The sequence below is a fragment of the Cotesia glomerata genome, linkage group LG10, assembly GCF_020080835.1.
Source record: "Cotesia glomerata isolate CgM1 linkage group LG10, MPM_Cglom_v2.3, whole genome shotgun sequence".
In the NCBI taxonomy this organism is placed as follows: domain Eukaryota; kingdom Metazoa; phylum Arthropoda; class Insecta; order Hymenoptera; family Braconidae; genus Cotesia; species Cotesia glomerata.
The window spans coordinates 3,099,780-3,111,272 of record NC_058167.1 but is presented as its reverse complement, the minus strand read 5'-3'; the positions used below and the strand labels follow the sequence as shown (position 1 = coordinate 3,111,272).

The following is an 11,493-nucleotide window of genomic DNA, read 5'->3' as shown; positions in this document are numbered from 1 at the left end:
CTTTGAATCCCACAAAAGTTCCAGGCAATCAGCCTTTGTAATTTAAAAGAATTGTACCAAAGCTTCAAAGCGCAATATAATTCAGTGGCAATCGGATTTTCTAAATTCGCTAGTTTGAGGCCTACTTATTGTATTCTTGCTGGAAGTAGTGGTACACATGTCGTATGTGTTTGTACTATTCATCAAAATGTAAAATTGATGTTAGAAGGTACTTGTGTATTTGACATTCTCTATAATTGTACTAAAACTAGTTATTAATCTTATTACATTTATTCCATTTAGGATGTAATTTTCCAAAATTTGCGAAAAACACCGATTGGATTGTAGAATCTCAGCCAATTTACAAAAATTTATTAAATAAATTAGTTTTTAACAATCCAAAAGAATCGTGCTTTTCCAGAATGTGCAATAGTTTTCCAAATAATGAAGAAATCGCTGATTATTTTCGTGTGTCGTTTAATGAATCTGATGTTAATGAAATCCAATATAAAATGTGGACATCAACAGACCGTTGTACTATTGTGAATGTTACTTCAGATTCCGAAGACTTCATCGAGACTTTAGTGACGCAACTTGATAAGCTTTTGAAACATGATTTTATTGCGAAAACACAAAGTCGATTTTTTTCTGATACAAAACTAAATTTAAAGAGCGGGGAATTCGCCGTAGTATTTGACTTTGCGGAAAATTATGCATTCGTTGTGCAGGAAGCAGCTCAAGGCTTTCATTGGAATAATGATCAAGCTACTATTTTTCCAATGGTGATTTATTATAACAAAAATGATACTATTAAGGATTTCAGCTTTGTTGGTATTTCAGATTGTCTTAAGCACGACACAGTTTTAATTTATTTATTTCAAGAGCAATTGATTGCCTTTCTTAAAAAGAAGTTTGCTGTCATCAATACGATTTTTTACTTCTCTGATAGAGCTCCACAACAATTCAAAAACAAGAAAACATTTACAAACTTATGTTATCATTATGCTGACTTCGAAATCAACGCTGAGTGGCATTTTTTTGCAACTGCCCATGGCAAAGGACCATGCGATGGTCTTGCGGGTTCATTAAAACGATATGCTGCTAGAGCTTAATTACAAATGAACAATAAAGAGCATATACTGAAACCACAAAATTTGTTTTCCTGGGGAACTAAAAATTTTACAAGCGTTGACTTTACTTTTATAGCTAATGACGATTATTTAATAAAAAAAAATGTGTTAGACGTACGATATTCTCAATCGAAAACGGTGAAAGGTGCACAGTCATTACACACTTTTGTGCCTTTAAATAATGAAATTGGTTATGCTTTCATTAAAACTGTGTCCACATCTCAAAAAAGTTCAAAAATAAAAGTATTTTAATTATGATGAATTTGCGTTTAATTTAATTGTGACGAAACAAAAAATATGCACATCGGCAAAACGCTATATTTTGTGTAAAAAACTCTCAGCTTTCAGAAAAAAAATTCAAATTTAAAGAATTTTGGGCTGCACACCGAAAAAAATCAATTTCTCCACTTTAATTCGATTTTTGAGGGTCTTCTGATGAGTTTATGAAAAAATAAATATTTTCATTCAAAAGCTAAGAATTTTTCCTACAAAATAAAATGTTTGTCGATTTTGTTTAAAAATGTTTTTCATATCAGAAAAATTGACGAAAAAGTTGAAAAAAAATTTTTTCCAAAATTTCAAAAAATCATAACTTCAAGACCGCTGCGTATTACAAGCTAAAACTCTCAGAAAATTTTTGTCTTATGATAGAGAACACCTCCATGAATTTTTAACATAATCTGCGAGGGTCGCCCCGTAAAAATGTTCTTATTTGGTGGAATGACCCATATATCTATATCTATATCTATCTATCTATCTTCTTCTTAATATATAAAATTCTCGTGTCACAGTTTTCGTTGCCATACTCCTCCAAAACGGCTTGACCGATTTTGATGAAATTTTTTGTGCTTATCCGGTATCTATAAGAATCGGCCAACATCTATTTTTCATCCCCCTAAATGTTAGGGGTAGTCCACCCCTAAATTTTTTTTTTTATTTTATAGACAAAATTTTTAATTTCTATTTTTTTATGATACAACATACAAAAATACATACAATCCTCAATTTTCACCCTTCTACGATCAACCCTTATTTTTTAATAGCCATTTTAGTAATTTAATCATTTTTCCTCTCCGGTCGAAAACTGATCAATCGTCATTTAATTAGTTATCCCCGCCAGATGTCTACAGGTGTTACTTCTGACCCAGTAAACAGCACGGAGTAGGAATGAGAACGAATCCGGTCTCCTTTCTTTCTCACTCCCTACACAGTTGTCGGCCATCATTATTGTTTATGCATCAAGTGTATTAGTAACGTTGACAATTATTATTTTGCTATCTCAGTGTAACTCTCATATTAACTTTTAATCATTCCTATTTTATCAATAATAATTAAATTATCAATTTTGAGTGTATTTTGCACGATTAGTTAATCAAGTGATTTTATAACCTCAAAAGTACTCAACACGTGACACGAGCTTCCAATAACAACGGATTTTGTGTTGTAAGTATACTTTTTTTTATTTATATCGAAAATGTTGTTGATCTTATAAAAATGTAATTTTAATTTAATTTTATTAAAAAAATGTAATTGAACAATTAAGATTTTCATATTTTCCAAAAAATCAATCACTATGAATCTGTATTTTGAAATGTTAATGGAAATATTGGTTGTATGAAAAAATTATAAGGGACAATGTTTTCATAAAATTTAATTTTTTAGTTTTGTTTGAAAAATTTTTCCATAAAACTTATATTTTTGTTATAATTTCATAAATTAAAACTAATCATTTCAAAACTGCGGCAAAAATCCTGGCCCTAATTATACTTTTAACATTTTTTATCATTAAATAATTTCATTAATTCTATTTATGTATGTTTTGTACAGTGAGCAATGCCAAGAAAACGCAAAGGGGCTGATTTGAGCCGCAGTACAAGTAAAGCTCGAAACTTGCGAAATAGCAGATCCGAAAGAACAGAAGAACAAATCCAGCAACAAAATACTGATGCACGTGTCAGAATGGCGCAATTGCATCAAGAAGAGCCAGAAGATACACGAGCTGAACGCAATGAAGTCAGAAGATTAGAACAACGACAATCACGCCGTTTCACAGTCAATAGACGAAGAACAAATGACCAACAACGACAACAGGTAGATCGAGCATTTATATCTGATTCATTCCTGCGTCTAGCATTCCAGTATGAGCCCGATATTGAATATTATGCTCATTCAAAAGTGGTAATTGGTGCTATGGACAAGGAATGTCCGCATTGTCATGCTCTGAAATTCAAAAATGAGCCAGCTGGGATGTGTTGCGCGTCAGGAAAAGTGCAACTACCTGAAATTGAAACACCACCTGAACGATTGAACGGCTTACTTATCGGCACGGATCCAGATTCTAACGTGTTCCTGAAGTCAATTCGAAGATTCAATTCATGCTTTCAAATGACATCGTTCGGAGCAACAGAAATAGTTCGAAATACTAATGCAAATGGTCAACAATTCAATTCTACATTCAAAATCAGAGGCCAAGTTTATCATAAAATGGGCTCACTGCTGCCAATGCCAAACGAACCACATAAATTCTTACAAATCTACTTTATGGGCGGCGAGGATTCCGGAAGCGCACTTGCCAATCGCGTGAATGCACGTTGTGATTATAATAACCTTGATTCACTTTATGCCAGGCGCATCGTCAGCGAGCTAGATGCTCTTTTGAACGAGCACAACGAGTTGTTGAAAATATTCAAATCACATATGCACCAATTACAAAGCGATAATCACGCTATCGTCATTAATCCTGATAAAACACCAGCTGAAGAGCATATTCGTAGATTCAATGCACCCGTTGTTGATGATGTTGCTGGAATCATGGTTGGCGATTGTACAGCTGCACGAGAAATTGTGATTCGTAGAAGAAATAATAATCTTCAGTTCATTGCTGACACACATCGTTCATATGACGCTCTCCAATATCCGCTAATATTCTGGAAGGGACAAGACGGATATTGCATAAACATAAAACAACGAGATCCTGTATCAGGTACTTCATTGATTATTAATTTTATCATTAATCATTCAACAAAACAATTAAATTATTGAACGTAATAAATTTAAATTAATTTTTATGAACAAATATTACAGGAGCTGAAACAAATAAGAACGTTAGCTCAAAGGATTATTATGCGTACCGATTAATGATTAGACGTGGCCTGGACAACGTCATTTTACGATGTTGTGAGCTTTGTCAACAATTCATGGTCGACATGTACGCGAAGATTGAGAGCGAACGACTACGATACTTACGATATAATCAACAAAAGCTGCGCGCGGAAGAGTACATTCATTTGCGAGACGCTATCAACAACAACGCCGACGTCGCCGAAATTGGTAACCATGTCATTTTACCATCATCGTACGTAGGCAGTCCACGTCATATGCAAGAATATATACAGGATGCTCTGACTTTCGTGCGCGAATATAGACGACCATGTTTATTTATCACGTTCACATGTAATCCAAAATGGCCAGAGATTACATCTTTGCTACTGCCTGGCCAAAATGCAATACATCGCCATGACATTACAGCACGTGTGTTCAAACAAAAGTTGAAGTCTTTAATAAGTTTCATTACTAAATCACATGTATTTGGTCCCACACGTTGCTGGATGTATTCGGTTGAGTGGCAAAAGCGAGGATTACCTCATGCACACATTTTGGTTTGGTTCATCGACAAAATCCGTCCTGAAGAAATCGATAGTATTATTTCTGCGGAAATTCCAGATCCATCCACTGACCAACTGCTGTTTGATATTGTTACAACAAATATGATTCATGGTCCATGTGGTACTCTTAATAGTTCATCGCCTTGCATGGCTGATAGAAAATGTACTAAAAATTTCCCTAAAGATTTTACCAATGATACGGTCGCAAATGTCGACGGATACCCAATATATCATCGAAGAAATCCTGAAAATGGCGGACAATCATTTATTAAAAATATCATCAACACAGACATTGATATTGACAATCGTTTGGTGGTGCCATATTCGCCTCTGCTGAGCAAAACATATAATGCTCATATTAATGTTGAGTTCTGCAGTTCTGTGAAGAACATCAAATACATTTGCAAGTATGTCCATAAAGGCAGTGATATGGCTGTGTTTAGAGTGGAAAATACTGATGTGAATGCTCCTCCAGTGAATAAAAACGATGAAATAGCGCTCTACCAAATTGGTCGGTACATCAGCTCCAATGAAGCTGCTTGGCGTATCTTTGGTTTTCCAATTCATGAACGGGATCCAGCAGTTGTTCAGTTAGCCATCCATCTTGAAAACGGTCAGCGTGTATTTTTCACGAACGAGACAGCGATTGATCGTGCAATAAATCCACCTAAAACTACACTCACTGCATTTTTTGAATTGTGTAATCGTGCGGATGATTTTGGTGCCTTTGCACGAACATTACTCTATTCACAAGTACCACGCTATTTCACATGGACTCAAACAAAAACACGGATGCCCCGCAAGCAAGGCTCACCAGTTGCTGCATGTCTCAATTTATTTAAATCAAACGCCTTGGGGCGATTATTTACAGTCAATCCAAGACACACGGAGTGCTTTTATCTTCGACTGTTGTTGGTTAATGTTACTGGCCCATTATCATTTCAAGATATACGTAAAGTAAATGGGCAACAATATCCAACGTATAAAGATGCATGCCTTGCACTCGGCTTGCTGGAAGACGACAACCAGTGGGAATGCATGCTTGCTGAAGCTGCATTGAACTGTACAGCAATACAAATTCGTCTACTATTCGCTATAGTGTTGACTACATGTTTCCCAGCCCGAGCACAGATATTATGGGAAAATCACAAAGATTTAATGACTGATGATATATTGCATCAACATCGTATACGGTGCCACGATCTAACCATAACATTCAGCGACGAAATGTACAATGAAGCATTGATTGCTATTGAGGATCTTTGCATTGTCATTGCCAACTTACCACTTAGTAATTTCGGTATGAATTCGCCAAATCGAACTGCATCTGATTTAATGAATACTGAAATGAATCGTGAACTGCAGTACAGTACTGTAGAAATGGCAGTAATTGTTGCCTGCAATGTCCCACTAATGAATGAGGAACAAAGAACCATTTATGATCGCATTATGCTCGCAGTTTCAGCTGGACAAGGTGGGTTCTTCTTTTTGGATGCACCGGGTGGAACTGGTAAAACATTCGTTATTTCGCTAATTCTTGCTAAAATACGATCAAATAATGGCATCGCATTGGCCGTTGCATCATCGGGCATTGCAGCAACTTTATTGGATGGAGGTAGAACAGCTCATTCAGTATTTAAGCTGCCACTAAATATTCAGAATAACCCTGACGCAGTATGCAACATTAAGAAACAATCGTCCATGGCCACTGTGCTGAAACGGTGTAAAATTATTATTTGGGATGAATGTACTATAGCACACAAACATTCACTTGAGGCGTTGAACAGGACATTGAAAGATATTAAAAACAGTGACAAACTATTTGGCGGAACTCTGTTGGTCTTTTCAGGTGATTTCAGACAAACACTTCCAGTCATTCCACGTTCAACATACGCTGATGAGATCAACGCTTGCTTAAAATCATCTCCATTGTGGCGTAATGTTGAAAAATTACAGCTAAAAATAAATATGCGCGTTCAAATGCTTCAAGATCCATCCGCTGAAACATTTTCAAAACAACTCTTAGATATCGGTGATGGAAAAGATGCTATAGATGAAACTGGATACGTGAAATTAGCGAATGATTTCTGCACAATCGCTGATTCGCAAGATACTCTCATTGAACAAATATTTCCCGATGTACACACACAGTACATAAATCATGAGTGGCTTGCAGAAAGAGCGATTTTAGCGGCAAAAAATGTAGACGTTGACAATTTAAATCTGAAGATACAAATGTTGTTGCCAGGGAACTTGGTATCATATAAATCTATTGATACAGTTTGCGACGACAGCGAAGCAGTAAATTTTCCCACAGAGTTTTTGAACTCACTGGATTTGCCAGACATGCCACCGCATAATTTACAATTAAAGGTTGGATCTCCAATTATATTGCTTCGTAATTTGAACCCGCCCCGGCTGTGTAACGGTACGCAATTAGTCATTCAAAAATTAATGAAAAACGTGATCGAAGCCAGGATTTTAAATGGCAAGTTCAGAGGTGAAAATATACTCATACCACGGATTCTTATTATACCTAAAGATGTGCCAATTCAATTCAAACGTATTCAGTTTCCGATTAGATTGGCATTTGCAATGACTATCAACAAATCCCAAGGTCAAACGATGTCTGTTTGTGGATTAGATTTGAGAACACCATGTTTTTCACACGGACAATTATACGTGGCATGCTCTCGAGTTGGTAAACCATCCAGTTTGTTTGTGTTAGCTAAAGATGGACTAACAAAAAATATTGTTCACGCTATAGCATTAAGAGATTGATATTGTTTAATAGTGTTACTGTCGTCATTGTTTAATTAATGATATATAATTTTAAGGAATAAATTATAATAACTTAAAAATAATGTTTGCCTTTTGTTATTTTTATATTCCCTCATCGTTTACAGCGCTCCATGCTTATTTCACGTATATACCACATTCTTACACACATACAATATACACATTCTAACATACATACATACTTACAATAAGTAAGCTATTTTTTGTCTACACTAGAAATTACTAGGAAATTATTTATATGGCAAAACAACATTTGCCGGGTCAGCTAGTCAGACCGATTCTCATGAAATTTTTTATGCATATTCAGTAAGCCTGAGAATCGGCTACTATCTATTTTTCTAACCTCTAAGTGATAAGGGGTGTTCACCCCAAAAATTTTTTTTTTATTTTTTTGATAAAATTTTTTTTTTTTTTATTTTTTTATTATGTGGCATCAAAAAATACATACAACTCTAAATTTGCACTTTTTTATCACCAACCCTTGCTTTTTAAAAGTCATTTTCATAATTTTATCATTTTCTATCCCACTCGATAACAACAATTATTATCACTTGGTAAGTTATCCCCTCCATGTGTCTACCGCCGTCACTTCTCACCCTGTAAACAGCACGGAGTAGGGATGTTACTTCTACAGTTTTCGGCTATTATTAGTGTTTATGCTTCAAGCATAGTAGTTAAACATTTTTACTATCTCAGTGTAACTCTCATATCAAATATATTCTCGAGTAACTTTATTATTTATTTATTAATAACTTATATTATTGAATATAATTAATTATTAATAACTAATAAAATTATTAATTTTGAGTGTAAATCGCACGATCAGTTAAATAAGTGACTTACATAACCTCTAAAATACTCAACACGTGTCACGAGTTCCCGCAAACAACGGCTATTGAGTTGTAAGTATAAATTATTTTTTACGTTTATTATAAAATCAAAAATTATTCTTTCTTATTTATAACGAAAATATTGTTGGGAATGGTGAAAAACGAATTCGGTGAAAGTTAGATTTTTATTACAATTGGGAAATTTTTTTTTGTGTTTACTTATAAGAGCTCTCACTTCGACAGAATTTTTTTTTTCACTATTTCTAACAATATGTATTTTCGATATAATTAAGAAACATAAAATTTTTCGCTTTCGTGAAATTATCTTATTTTTACATGTATATTTAATGTAATCAAAGATAAAATAAATGATTAATTTAATAATTAAATATAATAATTAAATAATTCAATCAGTTCTATTGATGTTTGTTTTGTATTGTACAGTGAACAATGCCAACAAAACGCAAAGGGGCCAATTTGAGCCGTGATACAAATAAATCTAGAAGCATTCGAAATAGAAGAGCCCAAAGAACTGAAGAACAAGTTCAGGAAGAAAATACTGGAGCGCGTGTGAGAATGGCGCAATTGCGTCAAGAACAATCAGACGATACACGAGCTGAACGCAATGAAGTCATGATATTATAACAACGACAATCACACCGTTTTACTGTCAATAGACGCAGAGCGAATGACCAACAACGCCAACAGGCACATCAAGCATTTGTAGCTACATCATTTCTGCGTCTAGCATTCCAGTATAAGCCCGATATTGAATATTACGCTCATTCAAAAGTAGTAATTGGTGCTATGGACAAAGAATGCCCGTGTTGTCATGCTTTGAAATTTAAAAATGAACCAGCCGGAATGTGTTGCACGTCAGGGAAGGTACAACTACCTGTAATTGAAACACCACCAGAACCATTTAACGGTTTGCTTATCGGCACAGATCCAGATTCTAACGTGTTCCTGAAGTCCATTCGAACATTCAACTCATGCTTTTAAATGACATCGTTCGGAGCAACAGAAATAGTTCAAAATACTAATGCAAATGGTCAACAATACAATTCTACATTTAAAATCAGAGGCCAAGTTTATCATAAAATAGGCTCATTGCTGCTAATGCCAAACGAACCACATAAATTTTTACATATCTACTTTATGGGCGGCGAGGACTCCGGAAGCGCACGAGTCAATCGGGTGGATGCACGTTGTGGCTACAATAACCTTGATTCATTCTTTGCTAGACGCATCGTCAGCGAGCTGGATGCTCTATTGAATGAGCATAATGAATTGTTGAAAATATTCAAATCCCACATGCACAAATTAGAAAGTGATAATCACGCTATTGATATTAATCCTGATAAAACACCAGCTGTAGAACACATTCGTTGATTCAATGCACCTGTTGCTGACGACGTTGCTGGAATCATGGTTGGCGATCGTACAGGTGCATGAGAAATTGTGATTCGTAGGAGAAATAATAATCTTCAGTTCATTGCTGATACACACCGTTCATATGACGCTCTCCAATATCCGCTAATCTTCTGGAAGGGACAAGACAGATATAGCATAAATATTAAACAATGAGATCCCTTATCAGGTACTTCATTTATTATGAATTTGATTATTACACTTTTAACAAAACAATTAAATTATTAAACGCAATTAACTTAAATTAATATTTGTGAATATATTATTACATGAGCCGAAACAAACAAGAACGTTAGCTCGAAGTATTATTATGCTTATAAATTGATGATTAGACGCGGGCTGGATAACGTCATTCTACGATTTCGAGAGCTTTGTCAACAATTCATGGTCGACATGTACGCGAAGATAGAATAACTCTTCCAAGCTACGTGTGAAAGAGTACATTCACTTGCGAGACGCTATTGTGAATAACACCGACGCCACCGAAATTGGTAACTCTGTCATTCTACCATCATCGTACGTAGGCAGTCCACGTCATATGCAAGAGTATATACAGGATGCTCTGACTTTCGTGCGCGAATATGGGCGACCGTGTTTATTTATCACGTTCACATGTAATCCAAAATGGCCAGAGATTACATCTTTGCTGTTGCCTGGCCAAAATGCAATACATCGTCATGACATTACAGCACGTTTGTTTAGACAAAAGCTGAAGTCATTAATAAATTTTATTACTAAATCACATGTATTCGGTCCCACACGTTGCTGGCTGTATTCGGTTGAGTGGCAAAAGCGAGGATTACCTCATGCCCACATTTTGGTTTGGTTAAACGACAAAATCTCTCCTGACGAAATAGATAATATAATTTCTGCAGAAATTCCCGATCCGTCTACTGATCAATTGCTGTTTGATATTGTTACAGCAAACATGATTCATGGCCCATGCGGTACTTTTAATCGTTCATCGCCTTGCATGTCAGATGGACAATGTATATTGACAATCGTTGGGTCGTGCCATATTCGCCCCTGCTGAGCAAAACATACAATGCTCATATTAATGTTGGGTTCTGCAGTTCTGTGAAGAGCATCAAATACATTTGCAAGTATGTCCATAAAGGCAGTGACATGGCGGTGTTTAGAGTGGAAAATACCAATGTGAATGCTCCTCCAGTAAATAAAAACGATGAAATAACGCTCTACCAAATAGGTCGGTACATCAGTTCCAATGAAGCTCTTTGGCGTATCTTTGGTTTTCCAATTCATGAACGGGATCCAGCAGTTGTTCAGTTAGCCATTCATCTTGAAAATGATCAGCATGTATATTTCACGAACGAGACAGCGATTGATCGTGCTATAAATCCACCAAAAACTACACTCACTGAATTTTTTGAATTTTGTAATCGTGCGGATGATTTTGGTGCCTTTGCACGTACTTTATATTCACAAGTACCACGCTATTTCACATGGGCTCAAACAAAACAATGGATACCCCGCAAGCAAGCCTCACCAGTTGATGCATGCCCCAATTTATTCAAATCAAACGCCTTGGGGCGAGTATTTACAGTGAATCCAAGACAGACTGAGTGCTTTTATCTTCTACTATTGTTGGTTAATGTTACTGGCCCATTGTCATTTCAAGATATACGTAAAGTGAATGGG

The 11,493-nt window shown here is 35.6% G+C and overlaps 1 protein-coding gene across 1 annotated transcript; it reads left to right on the top strand.

Moving 5' to 3' along the window:
- Nucleotides 1–3,299: 3,299 nt before the first annotated feature.
- On the top strand, nucleotides 3,300–6,692 carry LOC123273324. Its single transcript, XM_044740729.1, has 3 exons — nucleotides 3,300–4,092; nucleotides 4,194–6,406; nucleotides 6,624–6,692. The coding sequence occupies exons 1-3, from the start codon at nucleotides 3,300–3,302 to the stop codon at nucleotides 6,690–6,692; spliced, it is 3,075 nt and encodes a 1,024-aa protein (XP_044596664.1).
- Nucleotides 6,693–11,493: the final 4,801 nt, after the last annotated feature.

Bases quoted from the DNA above. Each gene is read 5' to 3' on its own strand.
- LOC123273324 (XM_044740729.1), top strand. From the start codon at position 3,300: ATGGACAAGGAATGTCCGCATTGTCATGCTCTGAAATTCAAAAATGAG. The intron at 4,093-4,193 runs GTACTTCATTGA...CAAATATTACAG, and splicing joins ACAACGAGATCCTGTATCAG to GAGCTGAAACAAATAAGAAC. The intron at 6,407-6,623 runs GTATTTAAGCTG...TGGTCTTTTCAG, and splicing joins GAGGTAGAACAGCTCATTCA to GTGATTTCAGACAAACACTT.